This window comes from Typopeltis vanoorti, chromosome 20 (genome assembly GCF_054136105.1).
Source record: "Typopeltis vanoorti isolate ZY-2024b chromosome 20, IOZ_Tvanoo_1.0, whole genome shotgun sequence".
Classification (NCBI taxonomy): Eukaryota; Metazoa; Arthropoda; class Arachnida; order Uropygi; family Thelyphonidae; genus Typopeltis; species Typopeltis vanoorti.
In genome coordinates, this window is record NC_143568.1 from 91,266,590 (window position 1) to 91,290,759 (window position 24,170).

General features: G+C 34.1%; 1 protein-coding gene across 1 annotated transcript in view; it reads left to right on the forward strand.

Moving 5' to 3' along the window:
- Positions 1-24,170, forward strand: part of LOC150095644 (pescadillo homolog) — a 136,418-nt gene that overhangs the window by 33,443 nt on the left and 78,805 nt on the right. The window contains exons 6-7 of the mRNA XM_090409919.1: positions 2,140-2,273; positions 18,831-18,947. Of these exons, the coding sequence (XP_090266045.1) occupies positions 2,140-2,273; positions 18,831-18,947 (251 nt within the window). The remainder of the gene's footprint in view (positions 1-2,139; positions 2,274-18,830; positions 18,948-24,170) is intronic.

The following is a 24,170-nucleotide window of genomic DNA, read 5'->3' on the forward strand; positions in this document are numbered from 1 at the left end:
ATCATTTGCACAATGTGGTATGATATGTTTCCATACTGCTCTCATATGGCTTGCCATTAATTCATGCCATGCTTTGGCTATATTTTCGATAATGTTTCTGATGTTGTAGCTATTCCAAAAATTCCGTTAAAGTAGGCGCATTTTCTCCTGTTGTAGCTTTTATGGCTTGCGAAAAAGTGCGGCGTAAATAATAGGCCTTAAATGTCGCAATGATACCGTGATCCATTGGTTGGATCATCACCGACGTCGTATTTGGTGGAAGAAAAGTTATTTGTACATTTTCATTTAAATCACAAAGACCAGTCGAATAACCAGAGACATTATCTAAGATTAATAAAATCTTAAAATCTAATCCTTTTTGTCTGCAATAACGTTCTGTTGTAGAGCAAAAATAGTTGGTGAACCAATCTTCAAATAAAACTCTTGTGACCCATGCTTTCTTATTTGAATGCCACAACACTGGGAGATTATTTTTTGATACATTTTTAAGAGCTCTAGGATTTTCTGCATGGTACACAAGCATCGGCTTTAATTTGAAATCCCCTGCTGCATTTCCACCTAATAACAGTGTGAGACGGTCTTTTGAAATTTTATATAAAGGGCATGACTTTTCATTGGCTGCTATAAAAGTGCGTGATGGTAACTTTCTCCAGAATAATCCCGTTTCATCAACGTTAAATATTTGTTCATCTTTGTAGCCACCTTTTTGTATGATTTCACTCAATTCCTTCGGATATCTTAAAGCAGCCTCTTTATCTGCACTGGCAGATTTGCCAACAATACGAACATTGTGAATACCAGTTCGTTGCTTAAAATGAAAAAACCACCCACGACTTGCCGTAAAATTTTCACTAGTTCCCTGAACTTCGTTTTCTATGTCATCAATATAGTATGCCTACAAATTCGAAATCCTTCAACACTTCTGTGCATGTCAACAGGAGGAGAATCCATTCCGATAATAGGGTAATCAGTCCCTATTGTGGGATGAGTTGTTTATTATTATACGTCAGAAAATTAACTTTTCTTTTATGATCATTGTAGTTAACTATGTTGCTTGTATAACAGTTGGAAAATTTTACATATAAAGCACGTGATTTCGCATGTTGGTGACCAATTCGTATGTCTTTCATTTCTTTCTCCCCTTCAGCATGAATCGACTATTCTTGGCAAGGTACCAAGCAGAGATCTACAAACTGTGGGCAAACTATAGTCTTCAAGTCATTGTAAAGACTTAATGCTTTGGCTTGAATTTCCATTTGACTAAGCGGAACTCGCTTTTGAGTTAAGTCTTCGATTCATATGGATAATAGCCGCTCCATATTTACCATTCGAGTGCTTCTGGTTTTAGTCACTATTTTTGATAAATAAGAAGCCATAGCCATACCTTGCGATTTGTATTGATCTTTTTTTTTGATAAGTTTTCAAAATGATGACTCGTCCATTTCTTTTTCATGGCCTATTTTAGCAAAGGATGCACCTTCTTCATGAAGCTTGATTATATCGAGGCTTTTGTTCTAAAGTGAGCCATTTACGTTTCTCGGTGACAGAATCACTTTCACGTTTTCTTTGTGCACTTGTTATGTAGTTTTTTTTAAATGGGATTAAAATTTAATTATCTCAAATCAACTTTACCGTAGATTTGCGCATCGAAACCTGATAGACATAAAAATTAATTCAACATTAAAGTTCACAAACTTCCACTGCTTACTCGTACTATACATTGCTTACACATTAAGATGTTGAACACAATGCTGCGTTTACATTCTCACCGAGTCTAGGTACATACATATACAACGGGGAACCTCCAAAAAATTGAAATATCGTATCGCATAACTTTAAAACCGCACAAAAAGAGACTTGACTGTATAAAGGGAAAAAAGCGAACATTTATGTATAAAAAAATAATTTTGTGTTCTAATTTTTTAGGATTTAAAACCAGACTGATCGAAGCTGGACTATGATTTGAATTAACTGCATAAAACTGTATTTTCCATTAGTCTTTTTGCTTATATATAAATAAATATTTATATACACATAAGCTTGGAAACCCAAGATTTTAGTCTATTGCTAATGTAGTATTGAGAATTAGTTATACAAATTGATAGTGGCTAAAGCTGAAGTTTTTTTATTTATTTCCAGTTGAATTCTTGCACTATGTTATACAGTCTAGATCATTGAGAAAGGTATTTGTATCAATTAAGGGTTACTATTACCAAGCAGATATTATGGGTCAGACTATAACATGGATTGTCCCACATCCATTTAGCTATCAGGTAAATTTTGTTTTTCTGATTTTTATAACTTTTCAACTGGCAGTTTAATACTTTCAAAAATTTCATAGCTGAATTTTTTTTAAAAGCTTTTTGAGAATTGGCTGACAACATCACAGTTGCTGACACAGTGCCTAAGGCTACACTATCTCCCAAACACTGATGGAATGTGTAAAGTGCTGGTCCCAGAAACCATGAATAAAGGACAGCACTGACACGTGTTAACTTCATCACATAAAATATTGTCTTTTAGCTATTATAAGGTTTGCTGCCTGAAGCACTAAAATGGTATTTCTTTGATCAGTTACAAATCAACTTGTTGCAAAAAATTCATGTACAATATTTTTGCAGGTGGAAATCACCTTTTCATTTTACATTTAATGAGCAGTTTTAATTTATTCTTCACAGATGGATGCAGCAGTTTCCATCATGTCTTCGAACTATTTTTGTAAGGGGCAATTTAAGTTACTGCATTTATATTGTTTACTTTAACTTTGGCATTTTATAAAATGGTGAAAAATAAAATGTTTAAATTGCAGTAGTGCTAAAGTAATCCTGCCTCATAACGATATCATAATGTATAAACATTGGTCTGATATTAGAGATCAGCTACTGATTTTATATTCAACTTCCATTATGGAAGTCTACTTCACTTAATAGATTTATAAAATAAGTTACTCCAGATATCTGGAATAACTTTGGCTTCAATCTGTCACCTTTATGAACTGTGATTCCTTTTGTGGTGTACCATCTCCATTTCTAAAGTTTCTTGTGGAAGATGTTGACTGAAGAAAGCCATGCTAGTAAAATCGCAAGTGTTGATGCAAAGAGTATATGTATCTATTTTTATACAAGCTCCCTGCGTATTCACTTGTTTTGATAATAATCATAATTTTAATAATGACATTTATTTCACAATTTCTCTGAATTGAAAGTATTGATTTGAAGGAAAATTATGAGGACCAAATGAGAGATAATAACTTTTAATATGTGGGATATCTGAATATTCTAAACATATGGGATTTAACTCATATATTTTATTAGAATGATAAACTTCTACATGTTTCACTGTATTATAACTAATAACATCTTCAGGATGTTAACGAGATTAGAAAAAGTGTAAAAAAAAAAAGGTTCAATGAACTCCTAACACAATATATTTTGGTATTTTGGAAAATATAACACTGTAGTATGAAGTACCCACATGAAACATCTGGCATATTAGGTGTAAGCTTCATCGTTGCAAATAACTTTCAGATGGTTGCTAGCATAGTAGAGATTCTGATATGTTATATATGAGAAACTTTCATTTGTTATAGAATGACATCTTGATTTCTGTTCAAGGTGATTTGAGAAAATATAACTTGAGTTGATTCCTTAGAAGTCCTTAATGGAATGTCTTCTAAGTGTAGCACATGGAAGTGGGCCAATTCATTTCTTGGTATTCTGTAAAGATGTGGGAAGTGCAACCAGTTTTTTATCTATCTCTCCTATTGCATTCACTGTTACTCATTTTATATTTTAAAACTTCCAGTTTGATATGTTTAGGCTTTTACCACAAGAACAAAAAATCTCATTATACACCAGGGCCTTTTAGGAATGAAATGTTATCTTTTTTTTTAGAGAATGTAGGAAATTTTGTAAGAGCCAAATGGTTCTTAAACCAGCCCTCAAACCTGTTGTAAAGCTTGAGATGCACCTGTATCCAATATCCAGTAAGGAAATGGAATTTTTGTATTTCATTTCGGTGAGTGCTCGTATAAGTTTCTCAGAGGAACAATAATTTGTTTAAAACTTCTTTCGAATAGCCATTTTAAAGAAATTGTTGAAAAAAAAAAAGTAGTTCATTTTTCTTTTTATTTTCATCATCTTTACTGAAGCTTGAAACTTTAAGATTATGATAATTCTCAACTCTGTCAACTCCATTTGCTATTCATAATGAGTGAATAAACTTCTTAAGACTGGCTACATGCTGGCAAGTTCTCACAACAAGTCTTAAATATAAACTATATATGAAGGGTGTTTGAAAAGTTTGGTAAATTTCTAATAGATGGTAACACAATTTGTTCATTCATACCAGTGTTGGCACGTATCATCTTTTTCATGACCCCTTGCAAAGTTTTAGTCACGTGCGATGCATAGTTCTTGTTTGGCAAACATTTAAAATGACCGTGTTCACATTTTTCATAAAAATGGAGAAAAACGAGTTTCGTGCAGTAATAAAACACTTTTATTTTAAGCAGTGGACGGCTGTGCAGATCAAAGCCAAATTAGATGCAGTTCATGGGGACTGTACCAGAACTAAAAGCTATTTTTGGATAAATGAGTTTAAACGTGGTCATAAGTTCATCGAAGATGTAGCACGCTCCGAGGTCACTACGAAGGAAATGATTGACAAAATCCATGGTATCGTTATGGAAGACCACTGAGTGAAAGTGCGCGAGATTGATGAGATTGTAGGCATTTCAACTGAACGAGTGTATAATATCCTGCACGAAAAATTGCTCATGAAAAAGCTGTGTGCATGATGGGTGCCATGATTGTTGACTGTCGATCAAAAATACATGCGAAAATACATTTCAATGCAGTGTTTGGCTATGTTTAGTTGCAATTTACAGGATTTTTTGCGTCGATTCATGACTATAGATGAAACTTGGATCCACCACTACACACCTAAGTGTTCAAGCAGTAGTCAAAACAGTGGACAATGCCTGGTGAAAGAGCAAGCACTAAAAAAAGCGAAGACCGTTTTGTCAGCTGGGAAGGTGATGGCCACTGTTTTTGGGATTCCCAAGGAATTATCATGATCGACTATTTGGAAAAAGGTAAGACAATAACAAGAGTCTATTATGCGTCATTGTTGGACCGTTTAAAAAAAAGAACTGAATAAAAAACAGCCAACATTGGCACACAAAAAAGTGCTCTTTCATCAGGACAATGCACCTTCTAACACATCGGCCATCACAATGGCAAAATTGCACGAATTGGTTCCACATCCACTGTATTCTCCGAACTTGGTCCGTGTGACTCCTTGTTCCCAAACTTAAAAATTTGGCTTGGTGGGAAAAATTTTCTTTGAACGAGGATGCCATCAAGGCTGTCAATGACTATTTTGTACAATTTGGCAAATCCTACTTTTTAAATGGGATTTAAAATGGGAAATAAAAGTGATTTTTTCCAAAAAACGTGTTCAACTTATTTTTTTATCAAACTTTTCAAACAGTTGTGGAAGAAAAGCTTAGTGAAAAACAAGCTGAATTCAGGCCAAATAGATGCTGTCAGGATCAGATCTTCACTTTATGGCAAATAGTTGAGAAAGCATTAGAATATAACAAAGATCTGTATTTAAGTTTTGTCGATTTGGAAAAGGCATATGACAAGGTGCCAAGAGAGAAGCTATTCAATAATACGCTGCAGTTATATGGTGTCAGTGGGGCATTACACATCAAGCAATACTTAGTCTTTATTTGAGTTGTAAGTCAGCAGTTAGAATTGAAGGTAGTACAGGAAGATGGTTTAATGTTAAATCTGGTGTGAGACAAGGATGTACATTATCCCATCTGTTATTCATTATCTATATGATCACATTATGAAGGAAAGTGGTATTAAACATGATATCAAAATTGGAGATGTTAATGTCAGCTCTTTGCTTTATGCGGACGATGTACTTCTAAATAAATCTGCTACAAGTCTGCAAGATTCTCTGACTAAATTGAATAGCTGTTGTAATAGATATGGTATGAAGGTCAGCAATAAAAAGACAAAGACAATGAAAATAGGCAGAATCATTGAAAATGTCAACTGTGTTGTGAATGGAGAACCTGTGGAACAAGTAAAACATTTCAGCTACTTAGGCACGATTTTTAGTGAAGATGGTAAATTAAATATGGAGACAGACAACAGAATCAACAAAGCTGGTATGGTAGGAATTCAATTGAATAAATTCATATGGAATAAGAGAAAAATTAGTTGGAACACTAAATTAGCTGAGATTCAACACTGTATACAAGACAGTGTTGAAACCTGTTTTAACTTATGGATCTGAGAGCTGGGTCAGAAATAAAACACTTGACCAAAGACTAGAGACCACAGATATGAGAGTCCTGAGAAAGATTAGATGCATTAACAGATGGCATGAATGGCAATATCGTATTAAAAACGAAGATATTAGGAAAGAAGTTGACATTGTCAATATCCAGTAATGTGTTAGCAGAGCTAATCTCAGGTGGTATGGTCACTTAAACAGAATGGGAGAGGAAAGATTAGCAAAACAAGTGTTCTCTGCCAGGTTGGCAGGAAAACGACCGAGAGGAAGACCAAAATATAGGTGGATCGATACGGTACAATGTGCCTTGGACGATAGAAATATAAGATCTGATAATGTTGGAGTCTTGACAAGTGACAGACTGATTTGGAGAAAAATTGTAGATACGAAGTTAGTAATGATGTAAATTTTTCATGTAGTACTATCATATCCTGTACACTCCTTGAGGGTACATGTCAGGAATTTGATGACTTTTCAAACAACCCTCATGCTGTATATAATGTCCCATTTAGACTGTATTAGCATTTGTTTCTAACATTTGTATGATTTTCCAACTGTTTGTTGCATAGTAAAAATCTGATCATGAAAATTCCTATTATCCCCAAATCCAGCTTGTTCTTCCCCAAATTTCTCTTCATCGATTTTTCTTAGCTTCTTTAGGATGCTTACAATCTTACCTGGAGTAATCAATAAGGAAATTCTTCTGTAATTCTCACATTGTTGTATATCCCTTTTTTTTTTAATAGATGCTCTGAGAATCAATTCCAATAATTTTGAATGTGGTTTTCTGAATTATTCACTATAGTAACTGCATAATTTTTTTCACCTCCATATTTGAACATTTCTGGTCATATGCCTTGTATTCAAGTCGCCTTTCCACATTTGATATTTGTGATGGGCTTTTCTGCCTTTTCCTGACTGTATTTCTGTTGAATATTTCCTATTGCTGCTCTGTTACTATTTGTTTCACTTAAATCTTTCAAAGTAATTTGAAGTGACTGGAAAAAAAGTTCAATTTTTTATCTCTAGAGCAGAGTTTTCAGACTATGTAAATAAATAAATAAATATTAACATATAAAATTAATTAAAAAAGTAGGGAAAAAACCTTTTACTAAAAGTTTACTAAAACCTTGTGTGGGTATGATCCACAATTAAAAAAAAATTTTTTTTTAGTTACCCATATATCTAGAATATCTTTAGTTTTCATGTCACTTTGATCATCTCTGCTCCTTTTGTACTCTTTCTTTGCTTTTAAGATAGTCAGCAAAAATTTTCTCAACTTATGATATTTATTTTCTATATTATACAAGCATTCTTGTGGAATTTTTTTTTTTTTTTAAGAGCATTAGCTAGCTAACTTTTCAGGAACTTGCAATCTGATTTCCTCTGTCTGTCTCTCTCCCTCTTTTTCATGACTACCATTTCTTGTGTTCACCATATTCTGATTTTTTTATCTTTGTAGACAGTTCCACCTTCATGCCTCCCTGGCAGACTCATTCTTTCTTCAGATTTTTGTTTGCCACTGAGTGTCAGAGGTTTGATTCTTGTTTTCACTCTTTCATTTTTCTTGAAAAATATTTTTAAATTTGAGTAGAGTTCATCTCTGAAAGTTGCTTGATTTTGAAGAACTTTTATATAATTTGTTTTTTTTTATGATATTTGTTTGCATCCAACTACTATCATTAACACCATGTTGAAACATGGTGCTAGTGATGATTTGCATAGGAATATATTGGTTTTACATGCACAAAATGTAGAATGACTAATAAATATATCATTAGCACTCTACATAGGTTCATGCTTTAATAAAAATTAATAATAATTTTTCTAAAATCAATTTTCACATTCAGATATAACATTCATTATTAATACTGTCTATGATTATTAAAATTATCCCTATGTTAATCACTACTAAAATTTTAAACTATAAAATTTTAAAGTTTCTTACTGGCTGTTTGTCTCAGAAAGTACTTAATAAATGTGTCTCTCTACTTCTTCTCTTCTGTCTAAGATGGGTTGAGTCTTCTCTTGAGCAGGATCTTCCAGTCTTCTCTATTCCTTGTGTTCAAAAAAGTTCCTTATAAGTTCTGCATCCCAAGATGGTCTTTATTAATTTCAGCCAGGTAATTCTTGGTCTTCCAGGTCTTCTTTTTTCAGTTGGAAAAGTGTTGATTAGACGTTAGGAAGTCTGTCTGCATCCATGCGTACAGTGTGTCCAAACCATCTCAGTTGTTGTTTTCTAATTTTTTCTATTATTGTCTTTTTATACAATAGTTCTTGTCTGACTGTGATGTTTGTTTTCTTTTCTATCCAACTTATTCTATTTATTTTTCTTAAGCATTTCATTTCAAATGCCAGCAGTTTCTTCTCCTCTCTTTTTTTAACTGTCCACACTTCTGCTCCATAGATGACTGTTGGTATAATTATTGCTTCATATAATTTGATTTTGGCTTGTTTAGATATCTTATTTGTTTTCCAGATTTTCTGTAATTTTCCCATGGTGGTCCATCCTATCGCTATTCTGTGTTTGATTGTTTTGAGTTCATCTATTGTTTCTGTTAGTTTTGATCCAAGGTATATGAAGTTGTCTACTTCTATTTGTTCTCCGTTTAGGGTGGCTGAGATGGTAGTTTTTGTTCCTCCCTATTTTCATCACTTTTGTCTTTTGTATATTTATTGTCATGTCATATGTTTTACAGGTTTCGTTTAGCTTGTTGATCAGCTTTTGTAGTTCATTTGGGGTTCTTGCAAGAAGGACGAGATCATCTGCATATTTGATATTATTTATGTTTAAACCATTGACATTGATTCCAGACTCATTGTCTATTGCTTTCTTTACAACTTCTAGATATATGTTGAATAGGCATGGGGATAATGGGCATCCTTGCATTACTCCTTTTTGGATCTCTATGGGTTCTGTTGTGAGTGTGTCCTTTTTAATTATTGCATTTGTCTTAGAGTAATATTTTATCAGAAACTGTATTATATATTTGTCTATTGCTTTTTCTAGTAGAATTTTAAGATGGATTTCTCTGTTGATGTTATCAAAAGCTTGTTTAAAGTCCACAAAACAACAATATAGTTCTTTATGGTCTTCCCAGCTGAGCTCTGCTAGTTGGTGCAATGTGAAAATTTGGTCTATTGTTGAATAGTTTCCTCGGAAACCAGCTTGTTCTATGCCTATCATTTCTTTGTAGGTGTTTTTTAATCTATTTTGTATAATTCTTATAAATATTTTATAGGTGTGAGAGAGTAAATTGATTGGTCTGTAATTTCTGCAGTCTCTTTTGTCTCCTTTCTTGTATATTGGGATGATCTTTCCAGTTCTCCAGTCATCTGGGATCTCTCCTGTTTGTAGTATTTTATTGAATAGGGTTGTTAAATATTCTATTGATATACTGCCTCCATATGACCACAGTTCAGTAGGGATAGTATCAATGCCTGGTGCTTTATTGTTTTTCATCTGTTTTATTGCGTATCTAACTTCTTGTAAAATTTTTGGGTGATCATTATTTTCTTCTTTTGTTGGCATTGTAGTTTTGTTTCCTTGGTGGAAGATAGTCTTAAAATGGTTTGACCAGATTTTTCTTATATGTTCAATATTCCTGGTTTCAGCCATCTTGTTGTTTATCATTGTTACTGCTTTTGCTGAGAATTCCTTTGTAATTTCTCTTACAGTATCATGGAAAACTTTTAGATTGTTTTGTTGGTATGCTTCTTGGCATTTCTTAGCTTTTTCTTTGGCTTTTTTGCATAGGTTGTCAACTTTATTTTTTAGTGCTCTGTATTTTTCTCTATTCTCTTCATTGTTTTGTTGGTTTACAAATATCTTGGCTTCTCTTTTCTCTTCTATGGTAACTATGATTTCTTGGGTTATCCACGGTTTGTTTATTTTGGGTTTGGAACCTAGAGTGTCTTTTGTGATTGATAACACTGTTTCTTTTCCTTCTTCCCAGTATTTTCCGCTGTTCTGTAAGATGGAGGGTTTTAATTTCAAGCACATCTGTTCTAAAAATCGACTTCTGTTTAAGCTGTCTTTTAGTTTTGATCGGCTGATAATTTCTTCTTTTCTGATATTATTTTTCCTGTTGAATTTTATCTTTACTTTGGCAATTAATATTTCGTGGTCAGTGTCAAAATCAAAACTTCTTAATGTTCGTACATTATTTACTGATCTTTTCCATTGTTTGTTTATGATGATATAGTCTATGCAGTTCTTTATATTACCATCTGGAGATGTCCATGTATATTTATTATTAGGGCGTTGATAGAACAATGTGTTTGTAATCATTAGATCGTTTGCTTTACAGAAGTGGAGTAATTGTTCTCCTCTGTCGTTAAGCTCTCCGTATCCAAATTTCCCCATCACATCTTTTTTGTCTGCTGTGAACTGTCCTATTTTAGCATTAAATCTCCCATCACTATCATGAGTTCTCTAGTTTTGGGATTATCTATTTCCTGTTGTAGTTCTTCATAGAAATTTTCTATTTTTTCTTCTGAATGGTTACTGTCTGGTGCATATATTTGGATTATTTTAATTGTTTGACCTTTTTCTTTTGCATGAAGTTTGGCTGTTATTATTCTAGGAGACAGTGGGTTTATTTCAATTACTGAGTGTGTAAGTTTCTTCTCTGTGTATGTTATCTTTTCTTCCTGAGAAGTACAGTCTTCCTTCTGGTAAATCCATGAATCCATCTCTGCACCAGTGTGTCTCTGATAAACCTAAAATACTCCATCTCAGTCTTTTTAAATTTTCCTGGACTAATTGTAATTTTCCAGGTCGGTATAATGATCTTATGTTGAGGGTGGCTACATGTTTCACATCCTTGGCTGACCACATTGCTGATTTCTCACCTACTCTATGTGGTCTTTGAGTAGGCGCGTCGGTTGTCCTGTACGCAGTAGCACTATCTCGGTTTGTAGACTTTCTCCTGCTCATGAAAGTTACTGGCATAATAATGTAGCCAGCTTGCCATGCCTCTGCTACATCCTTTGGTCCACGGCTCTTTATTCTTTATTCAGAGCAACCCATTTGGGTTTCCCCCCATCTGCCACCCGGGGATGCGCCTGGTAGGAGTGCCCCCCCCCCCCCCCCAAGAATGTGTCTCTACACATGAAATAAATTATTATTATTATTATGGGCTACTCCAAACAGTCCTTAGACTCATCGAGGAAGGCTCCATATATGATGTTAAGAACTATTCAATATTTGTGCAGTATCTCTCTAATACTTTGCTTTGAACTTATTCACAGTCATGGCATCCACAACAGACTCTGGCAACCTATTCCATTCATTCGCTACTCTCCAAATAAAAAAAAACTTAGTTCTAACACCCTTGCTAACTATACTCTTACTCTGTTGCCATGGAGGGCCCCTAGTTCTCCCACCACCAGACCTGTTCTGAAAAATTTCCTCTGAATTAATATTGTAAAAACACCTCATTAATTTGTAGGTCACAATCATATCATCCCTTTTCTGCCTCTCAGCCATTTCTGTAACCCACAAATTTTCAACCTGTCATAAATTTCATTCCACAGATTTGCTACAATCTTGGTCACTCGCCTATGGTTCTCCTCTTCATTCCCCAAGAAACCCAGGTGACTAGATCTGCACGTAGTAGTCAAGATGGGGCCTTATCAGGACTCAGTAAAGAGAAACAATAACCTGCTTGTCTCTGCTCTTCAAAGTATTCTTCAAGTAATATGAGCTGCTTTAGCCACTTTTGCTATGTGCCCTCTAAACTTTAACTCATTATCCACTAACAATCACAGTCATCAATTTCCTGGAGTACAGTTACAGCTGGTAATGTTTTCATCCCAAAATGCATAACCTTACACTTTGTCACATTAAACCAACATCCATTCTCCTTTGCCCAATCTATTCAAGTCATTCTGCAAAATTTTGACATAATCAGCATCTGTATTAACCATTGCTCTACCCAACTTTGCATCATCAGCAAACAACTGACTCCCAGATCCTTTCCTATATCGTTAACGTACAAATTAAACAGTAGCAGTCCAAGAACAGAACCATGCTGCATGCCACTACTCACAGACCTTCTTTTGGACTCTACTCCTGAATAACTACTCTCTGATATTATTATTATTATTATTTGTCACCTCCAGTTAATAGTAAAACAGAGGAGGGAAAAAAAGCAGTATAAAGACTTCAGTAGGGAAATACAAAGAGAGAGAGATAAGATGGAAAAAGGAAGAGTGGTTAGATGAAATAGGTAAAGATACAACAGCAAAGGCAGAAAGAAAGGACATAAAAGGTGTTTATAAAAACATTAATATGATGACAGGAAGGAGAAAGATGCTAAAGACTGGAGCAATCAAGAATGAAAGAGGTGAAATTCTGATAGAAAAAGAGAAGATGTTACAGAGATGGGAAGAACATGTAAGTAAACTTTATAAAGACAGGGAAAGAGGAGAAAATCAAAGGAAAGAACATAGGGCAGAGACTGTGCATCATGAGGGAGGAATTGAATCTAGCAATTCAAAAGATGAAAGAAGGAAAATCGCCTGGAATAGATGGTATACAGATAGAACTTATAAGGAATATAGGTGAAAAAGGTATGGAAGTGTTATGGCAAATTATTAATGGAATTTATAAGGACAAGAATTACCAGAGTAGTTTAGAAGATCAATTTTTATCCCCATTCCAAAAAAATATGGGAGTTTTAGACTGTAACAATTTTAGAACGATAAATCTTATAACTCACATAGCAAAAATTCTGATGCAAATAATTTTAGAGAGAATTAGGAATAAAATAGAAAAAGAAATGAATGAGGAACAGTTTGATTCAGAACCAACAAAGGAACTAGAGAGGCTATAACTTGTCTAAGAATTATTGGGGAGAAAACACTAAACCATGGTGGAAAGTTGTTTTTGGGATTTCTAGATTTTGAAAAGGCATATGATACAGTGAAACATGAAAGGCTTTCTGACATTCTAGAAAATACTGATATTGACTCTCATGACTTGGAAATTTTAAAGAGATTATATTGGTCACAAATAGCGTCAGTATGTGCAAATAGAGAGGAAACAGGAGAATTCCCGGTGGAGAGAGGAGTCAGACAAGGATGCAAGTTAACACCATTATTGTTTAACTTTTATAGTGAACAAATGTTTAGAGAGGCACTTGAGGATGTAGAAGAAGGAAAATAAATGGAAGAACCATTAATAACTTAAGCGGATGATGTAGTGGTGATGGCAGAAAGTGAAAATGGGTTACAACAAATTATTCAAAGAATTGAAAACTCTTGTAAAGAGTATGGACTAAGAATTAACACAAAAAAGACCAAGATAATGATAATGGGTAGAAAAATAGGAGATAATGTAAAAAGAAGATGTGGAGGAAAGATTTCAATATTTAGGTAGCTGGATCTCAGAGAAAAGAACTTCAGAGTTGGACATTAGAAATAGAATAGGCTAAGCTAAATCGGCATTTATGGAAATGAAGAGAATTTTAATAAACAAGAACACTAAAATAGCCATTAGAATTGGAATAGTTAAAGCAACAGTTTGGAGTATTGCAAGTTATGGAAGTGAGTCATGGATACTCAGAAAGAGAGATATGGAATGAATTAATGGATTGGAAATGTGGTGTTATAGAAAGATGGAAAAGATTAGCTATACAGAAAGAATATCAAATCAAGAAGTTTTAAAACGAGTTGGGATGGAAAGAACACTGCTAAAGAATATTATGCAAAGAAAGACCAGATTTGTAGGCCATTTGAGAGGTTCTTTGGGACACCTGACAAGAACTATATTACAAGGGAAAGTTGAGGGGAAGAGAAGACGAGGAAGACCAACTAGAGAGTGGTTTAATGACATCGTGGAATGGACTGGTTTAAGAATGATGGAAGCAACAGACAGAGAGAAATGGAGAAGAGCTGCTCATCTGCTGCAACCCTCTTGCTAGAGGATGCTACCGGACAACGATGTCACCTCCAGAGAGTCCAAAGACTCATCAAGGGAGGGTATCCACTCTAAACTCTGCTTCCACCACTCACAATCCACCAACTGACTGCAACTACACCAACACCATCTACCGCCAACCACCACCACTAGTATTTCCACAGACAATCACAAACATCCATGCCCACGTCGGGATTCGAACCCGCAGCCTCTTGACTGGAGAATCGACGCGCTAACTACTCACCCAGCCAGGCTGGCTTTCCCTCAGTCACCCTCCTATTCACCTCACCAACCCTACATCCATCCCCATGTGCTGCTGTTTTCTGATTAGAATTCCATGTGGTATCCTGTCAAAGGCCTTTGCAAATTCCAGCACTATCACTATAAACCCATTACCTTTATTCAACTCAGCTGCCACTGTATTATAAAATCCTTCACAAAATCATGCTGCCCCTTCCCATACAGTATCCCATTTCCATCTATCCATTCCTGTTATTTGCTTTTGACCAACTTCTCCAATACTTTGACAACTCCTAATATGCTGATGGGTTGGTAATTTGCTACATCATTCTTGGAGCCTCCTTTATTCAATGGAACTATTTTCCCTTCTTTCTGGACTTGGGACTAACCCAGAGCAGAGATGTAGATTAAACAATATGGTCAAGGGAACTGACAATTCCTTTGCCGCTTCATGTAAGACTCGAGCTGTTATACCATCCATTCCCCACAGCTGTATTCACATTTAGGTTCTGTAATATGCTATGCACCTTCATTTCATTTACTTCTGTTCCCATGTAAGCCTTTGCTACTCTCATTCCTGCAATATCACCACCTGGATGATATACTCTTTGAAAAGTGTTCACTTAGTAATTCTACTATTTTGGCTGATTCAGTTACCTCCCTACCATCAGCATTCATTAAAATCATTCTGCCATATACATTCTTTCTTTTACTTGCAGCATATCGAAAGAACTATTTGGGATTATCTTTAGCCTGCATTGCTAATTTCCTTTTATACTCTGCTTTTGCCTTTCTTACCATACTAGTTACCCACCTAGGTAACTTGTGTCGTAAGCATGGTTATCAATCTGCACCATTAAAAGTTTTTACATTTGGCAATAAGATTGTCACAGTTTATGGATAACTATATTGTTAAGTAGTGTGACACTTGTCACTTCACTTAGGATTATCTTTGTTTTTTAATAACTGTAGCAACAGTAGTGAGGTAAGTTTAGCCTGCTGCCTGTCTCAGTGTTCTATTTGATCATGGACTCAAACATTAAATTTAATCATTTCAATGTTAGTATCTAATCTAATAGATTTACAGATCTTTTTTTCAGTGGAAGCAACAGCACTTTTACTTTGATTTTTTTTACTATGTTCTATTTTTTATTAATTATATCTATATATATATATATCCGTACACTGTAGGTAAAGGGCACTATGTCCATTTTTTTATGCATCCGAAGTAAACAGCTACTTGTCCACTTAGTGCTCTTTACCTTGTGATACCATGATGGCACATAGTGCCCTTTCCAACTGGCTAATCTACTTTTTATTACACACAGGAGATAGTGCTTTGCACAACTGAAAAGAGCACGAAACAAAATATTAAAATATACCTAAAACTCAATTCCGTAAAAAAAAAAAAAAAAAAAAAAAAAATATATATATATATGTATATATAGACATAGTGCCCTTTACCTCCGGTGTACAGATATATATATATATATATATAATTCACCTATTTGGGTAGCATACAACATGGATGGCCAGTCTGTGTTGCATGCTACCCAACAAACATGATATTAAAGCAACTATTGGCCTTCAAGATGAAGTGTTACAGAAAACTTTGGAAGAATCCATATACTGCACATGTAACAAATGACAAGGTTATAAGGAAAATCTGCTCTATTTCCAGAACACAAGAAAATATCATCACTAAAATGCATTAGAAACAGCTCCAGTGGCTAGGCTGAGTGGTTAAATCAGATATTTTACCTAAAAAAAAGCACTAGAGGGCCTGACTTCTGATTAAAAAAAAAAAAAAAACTGGGAATGACCTAGAATCACTTCTGGATAGATAATATTAGAAAATGAACAAATTTTTATTCTCCACCTTGTTAAGGAGATCCTAAGACAGAAAAAGAAGGGGGAAAGAGAGAATATGTTTGGACTCTCACCTTTATATTGCCCCAACAGTCTACATAGTCCAGAGACCCAGCTCTCAAGACCAAACATGGAACTTTTTCAAGCCACTTCAGGCCTTCATTAAGTGGGGCAGTGATCTCACACCAGGTTATGAATTTTATCTCCTGCCTAAAGATATTCACAAACATCCATGCCATGAGACAATTTGGACTGCAATCCATCATGATGAACTGACACTACTCTTAAAAAATAATTCACCATAACATTAAAATTCTCAACACTTAATGAAGTTTGATTAAAGGGTAAGCAATGTATGGTCTACCTTTAATTCTAGTTCTTGGCTGTAACAAAACACCAGGGAAGCTTTGTTTAACTAATGACATCACAGCTTGTATTACATTTGATCATCGTACCATCCAATTTGTGTATGGTTTTAACCAATACAGGATACAGTTTTATCAGCAAAGCCCTAAATTGCCAGCTCTTCCCATTCATTCATTAACTAGGTATGAAGAGGTTCAATCTTCACCACATTGAGGTGAAGATTGAACACATGGACTAAAGCACTGGTTGGTTGGCTGTATTTCATATAAGCTATATGGAGGTCTTCTCCCAGTTATCTAGAGTTATCCCATAAGTATTCCAGAGAAATGACAAGAAATATAAAGACTGTACTAATTATGCAAAGATGACATAAGACATGAACCTGAGAATGCATCATTATATCTCATGATATTCCACTTCTGTATCGATCCTAAAATCTTTCCAAACATTTGTGTAGCTACTTTTAGAAAATAACTTAGCTTGTCTACATTTTTTTTCTATAATCTTAGCCAGGAGCTTTATGATTTCTTTGTTTCTTGAACTGCTAATGTGAATATGAAGCAGTGTTGCATTGATTTTCTTATAAAAGAAAACGGCTTAAGTTTATTTTAAAATACTGTATTAAAGTGAATTTTAAGTTTGCATTGATGATACGCTGTATATGAGAGAGATTTTTTTAGATTAAATAGTAATCAGTGCTTCTTGTGATAGATTTTAATAGTTTTTAGGTTAATTTTCTAATATTGTTTGAGTTACAGTGTATGTGTAAATTAATGTATTTATATTATTTTATTTTTTTAACTTTTTCTCTGACTTGAACTTGTATTTTGTAGGATGATTAACAAGTTGATTATGTTGAAATATAAACCTAGATCAAGGTTTATATAAAGTTTACTTTTAATAACGTATAAAGTGAATATTGAATGTACAGTCATACCCCAACTTATGCGAATCCGGAGTTACACGGTTTTTTATATGTACATATTCCCGTCCCGCTTCACGCCTCACCACTAATCGTATCTTTCCGGCGCCAGCCGCATTCGGCAGTGTCGCACATGCTGTGAACAAGCACTGACGTGTTTCGTGCAGTCTCCATTTATACACGATTTTTATAGTCTACAAACCTTGCGATTGTTTAATGCTATGTTCTTGGTAAATATTTTATCACATAAAAAATAATAATGTCGTCCAAAAGAAGCAAGTCCGATTCTTCTACAGCTACTAAGAAAAGAAAAACATTAACTTTGGAAACAAAACTCAACATTATTAAGGATTTTGAAGGCAGAATGAAAATTTGTTTGCTAGCAAAGAAGTTCTACAGGAATCGACAGTAAGAACAATCATAAAAGAAAGGTTTTCAGATTTTGGAGGACATAGATTCTAACGAGGAACGAATTGTAGCCACAAGGCAAGGAATAAAAAAATCATTAGCTTGCTATGAAGAAATTTTGCATGACATGAAAAAGACATAATGCTGTCAGACGAATCTATTGGATTTTAGGAAACCATCAACATCGAAATAACTTTCTTTTTTTTTTTTTTTTGTGTACGAAAAAACTACAATTATAATTATATTTCTTAAAAAATATAGGTGTTTTTGTTAACCTTTGGTCCCTATTAACTAATATTTTGTATGTTTGTATATATAAATTACATGCAAAATTATATCCTGAGTTACGCGAATTCGACTTACGTGCCTTTTGTTGGTCCCACCTACTGTGTCACTTCATTGTATGACTGTATTTGAATCTAGATGCATATAGTTTATGTGAATTTCACCCATTAAATGTTTTAAATTGATGTATGTTAGTATTATGGGCACACTGAGTTGGATAATCTGCTCTGGAGACCAAATCTAGAATTTATTTGTAGCCACTTCTATTCATGTAAATGAAGTGGTAATCTTATACTAAGTGATGAAATTTATCTTATTGGATTTATTTTAAAATCGTATTGAAACTACTCAATACAACATGATGCAGTTTTAGAAAACATATATGTAAATTATGGTATACTTTATTCAGTTGAATATGTTGACTGCAAAAATGTTGTTTTTATGTACTGTATAAAAATTCTGCATTATTTTATTCTTAAATTTTGATTTATATTTATATAGCATCCTTCAGAAGTTGATTTCAAGATAATGGTCACCTTCACAGAATTCTATGCAACATTATTTGGTTTTGTGAATTTCAGATTGTATCATTCTTTGAATCTGTTTTATCCTCCCAAGGTATGTTTCCTTTTCAGCAGTATTTTACAAGTACTGTAAATAAGAGGGATGGGGGGGGGGGGGGCTGAGAAGTTCTGATAAACACCTGGAACAAAAATATTTTCTGATGAGGCTTTTTTCTCAGAAGATTGCAAATAATGCAGCAGCACTGTAAGAAGTGTATCGCATTTCATGAGGAATATGTAAAATAATGTGTAAGTTACACAGTTCTTCCTGAATTCTTTCATGGTGATTATCAGAATTTCTCAGCCTCCCCCCCCCTCTTATTTATCATATTTATGACTTGCATAATATTTAATAAAAACCAGGTACCTTCTGGTGGTTTGACAAATAATGTAATATACCCACTTTCTGTTAATGATGTAATCAACCATCTTATAAGTAGTGTAGTGCCTTTATAGTGAAAAAAGTTTTTCCTTGCAATGAATTTGTGTTATTCACTTGTTTCCCTTAAAACGTATTATTTATTATATTAGACTGTATTATTTTAAATTATGCTACACATGCTGTATTTATTTTAAGTTTTTTTGAACTTTATCTGTGACTTGATTCTTGAACTTATATTTTTCAAGAAGATTAACCAATTAATTATGTGTTGGATAGTAAACGTGGATAAAGTTCAGTTTTAATGTGGTTATTGAATCTGAATAAATATACTTTATGCAAATTCCCATTAGGTGTTTTAAACCTGTGTCCGTTTAAAAGGAGAAAATAAGATATTTCACCTTCTCCTTAAAGTATTAGGCTTATTGTGTCAAGACCATAAATTGGTTTCATATAAACCTCTTTTAAAGTCCATTAACATCTCTTTTCTTCTGAAGGGAGCAGGCGTGATTGTTCTAACCCTATCTAACCTCTGGAGACTGAAGAGCAGTCAGTCTTCACCCTTAGCCAATCAGAGATAGCTGACCCAAGACTATCACTAATTTTAAATGGCAGACATGTTCTTCCATCTCATGGTCCCTTACTTTAGCACAGTGTGTTATTGACTGAAATACTGTACAGCCACAGAAGCGAGAGCTGTTGCTGGCAGATTTCTAAGAAGAGTTGTTCATGTTGAAGGGGAGAAAGGAATAAAGCAATATATGAATGCATCACCAACATGCGAAATCACGTGCTTAAACGTAAAATTTTCCTAAAAGAAAAGATAATTTTCTGACGTATAATAATAAACACTCATCCCATGAAACGCACATTGATTACCCTATTATCGGAATGGATTTGCCTTCTTCTGCCATGCGCAGAAGTGTCGAGGGGTCTCGCATCTGTGGTCACACTATAGTGTGGGTTATACTCGTACAGTCAATTGTTTTGAGTTTCAGGATTATAAACCAGATTCTGGGAGGGGGAAACCCTATGTGCTTGTGCCAGAGATTGACTAACTCTGGAACCGGTTTGAAGAAAAGCTTAGAAAAAGCTCCCCTAGTTGGCAACTTGAATTGAACTTTGAACACTCTTTCTTCAGTCAGTCTGGTGCTGTGGATGCAAACACCATTTTCCACAGAGCGACACAGGCCTCTTTTCTGTTTTCTAAGAAGAATGTTCTTTTATTCAATAATGATTGTTATGATTAGTGTATACTTTTTTCTTTTTTTTTTTTTTTTTACATAGTGATAAATCCTGGACATGCTAATATTTCGTTGGATATCACTAGACACATTTGTTTTCTCATAAAACATAGGAAGATTCATTTTTATTTATAGGAATAAATGAAATATTACTCACTGTATCTGTTCTTTCTGAAGACTGGAAATGGAAAGAAATTCCTTGTATAGTGAAAAACATCCCCTTCACAAACACCATATTGCATAGATATAAGAAAAACAGATAGGAATATGATTGCTGTCTCTGCACCTCTTCAAAAAAAAAAGAAAAAAAAAAGCCAATCGATCAAAAGTGAAACACCTAAGTGCAGCTTGTTTCTTTGTATGTGTATGCTCCAGATGATGACCTTAATGTGAAGGTCGAAATGTCGAGTGATTATTTTGGTTTATGTTAAACTGAAGTTTTACTCTAACATGATAATCTCCATAATTTTTATGATGAATTCTGATCACTGTGTAACCATGAAGGAAAGCATATTAACTTCAGATTTGAAGACCTGTAGATTGATCTTTAGTAAATGCACAACAGGAAAGATTGTTTCAATTTGTTTTGTAGGTTTTAGCTTTGAAATTGTGTGGTATTATAGTAAAGGCAACTAAAGGTGTGAAGCTAGTGTATTACAAATGGAAAATCTGAGTTTCCAGGAGGAAAAACTTACATGATAGTTGGACAGGTTCAGATGTAAAGTAACATCTAGAACATGATGGGGAGGTGGGGGGGAGAAAGCCTAATTTTTCTTGGTTGTTGAGGAGGAGATATGCAAAGAAGAGAAATTCTATCTTGTCCAGAAATTTGGATCTTGTGAAAAATAAGAAAAGGTTCATTTTCCCACAAGAAATAAGATAGGGGTGAGTTTTATTAGCATTGAAACAGAATCCCACTGAAGATTGATTTAGAAATTAGAATTTAGGGTTGTAGAAATAGATATTCTAGGGATTGCATGATTTAAATAGTGCAAGGTTTGTCAAATAAGAAAGAGTATAGTATATTATCTTCAGCAAAGATACTGGATTGGATTCACAGCAAACTGGAGAAATTCACATTTCCATGAAAGGTCATGAATTATAGTACAAGTACACTAAACACTAGATAACCTGGTATCCCTATGCTAGAGACTTGTGATGGTAGCTTCACACTGAATAACAAAATTCATCTACTACATTACGTATCCTAAATATTGATGACTGTTTATTAGTTGTTTCCAGGTAGCATGGAATTTTCCATTACTCTAAGGAATTGAGTAATGGAAAAGTGAGTAATTGGGTGGTAATTTGATAATAAAGATTTGTCACCCTTTTAGGAATAGGTTGAATGTGGACGATTTTCAAACTATAATTAAAACTTTTTTAAATAACGAAACCTATGGTGAGATCATAATTAAAAGAAACACACGTATCAGCCACAGTGAAAATTGTTTACTTATAAAGATTTCATCCTAAGTATCTTAGGACATTGTCAGTAGAGTAGTTTAAACAATAATAGGAATAACATATAGTTCGGGCGCATGATTACAATAGAATCTCATTAAACGTGCGTAACATGTTACAGAAGTAAAATAAAAAAAAACAAACTAATAATAATTATTTTACACAATTTTGTATGACAGTTTCCCATACTTTAGGAATAGTAAGAACGTCGTTGCAGTTTAAATTTGATCTGTGTGGTAGGGCTTCAGAACTTTCTTTATATAAACATGAATGTTTATATAAAGATCTATGTAAAATTTTAGACTTTTCCCAATGGATCCTATGGCTTGGATTTTCAATTCCGTGTTGAAAGAGGCCAGATTTCTGCAGTTTAAAAAGACAAATGTGGTCTTGATGTTCTTTGGACAGACCTACCTGTCTGTCCAAAGTAAGACAATTTGCATGAGCATGGAATCTCATAAATGCCAGGCAACATCAAAGGTGAGAGTTTGTCCTTAGGAGAAGGTAACAAGTTGTAAATTTGGTTGATAGGTTTGTAAGTAGTGGCAAAATTGTATTTCTTCATAATTTTAGAAAGACATTCGGAGATGTCTTTGATGTAAGGCATGGGAATCCTATCATCTTCTTCCTGCCTGGTTTGATGTGTGGAGAAGTGACTGATGATTTTTTGAGTTGTTTTAGGATTATATCCATTTAGGATGGCTGTATTTTTGATGACTTCTAATTCTTGGTTTAGAGATTCTTCAGAGAAGCAGAATTTGTGTACTCTGGAAACTAGTGATTTAATAATGCCAGATTTCTGAGATGGATGATGAATGGAAGAATTGTGAATGTAGTGACCTGAGAATGTAAGCTTGCGAAAGACAGATGTAGCGATGGAACCATCTTCTTTTCTTTGAATGTGTAATCTCTTTTTGTATCCAAAAAGGAGCTACCCTGTGAAGATTCTTTTTCTAACGTTAAGTTGATGCGATGATGAAGAAGGTTAATTTTATCTATAGTATTAATTTCAAACTATAGTATGAAAAGGCAAAACAAGTTGGCAACTTTTTAGTATGCATAAATTAAAGACTTAATTCGGTATCTTAGTCAAGTAAATAATTGTTTAATATCCGACATGTTTCACTGACTAATATCTGTCAGCATTTTCAGGGATACACTGGTAAACAATGGAAAGTAACAAAAACTAGGAAACTAACAGACAATTCTAAAAATTATATAAAGTTATCACTGTGCGTGATACAACACGCGTGTCGCAAGTACAACCTTTTATTTGTTAAGATATTTATTGTAATTTTCATGAAAGTTCATTTCTTTTTGGTTGAATGATCTAATTAGAGTTTTTCATATATCTGGTAGGATTAGGCCTTGATTCTTATTTAGGTTACCTGTTGAACGGGCAGCTTCTTTGAATGTTCTGGAATGGTAGTTTTCTTCTATGTAGGGCATATGACTCATATCCCATTCAATATTATGGTTGGTAGAAGCAAAGTGGGAAGAAAGGTCTGATATATCTTGTCTGTTATTCCTTACATAGCCTATGTTCTTTCTTTCTTGTTTCAAAACTTCTAGATGTGGCTATCTTTCGGGGATCTTATAAACTTTTGAATGGTCTCAATAGGTTTGAAGGTTACTCTGATATTATATGGTTGTAGAAGAAGAAGAGCTAATTTTTTGGATATGGTACTAACAAATGGAATTGTTATAGAGCTGATGTATTGGGTTTCATCTCGTTGTCTTTCTGGTATGTCATTAAAGAGAGTCTTGTAGGGTAGCCATTTAGGGATAGATCTCTGGATATTTTCATTAATTCTTTTTGTAAGTTGCCAGGGTCTGTGGTATACTGTATAGCTCTTTTTTTAAGCATATGGATAATTCTGAGTTTCTGAGATATGTGGTGAGAGATGAGTCGAAATGGAGGTAGCGTCCAGTGTTGGTAGGTTTACTATATACTGACAGGTTGATGCTATTGTCAGTTTGTGTCTTAATAAGGATGTCTAGGAATGGAAGTTTATTATCTTTTTCTAGTTCCAATGTGAACTTGATAGTGTTGTGGAAGCAATTAATTTTGTTTAGATAATCCTTTAGTTCTTCTTTTTTGTGATTCCAAATGATGAAGATATTGTCAACATACCTATACCATGTGATTGGTTTAGGGGTAATTTGGGATAAAATTTGAGTTTCTGAATTG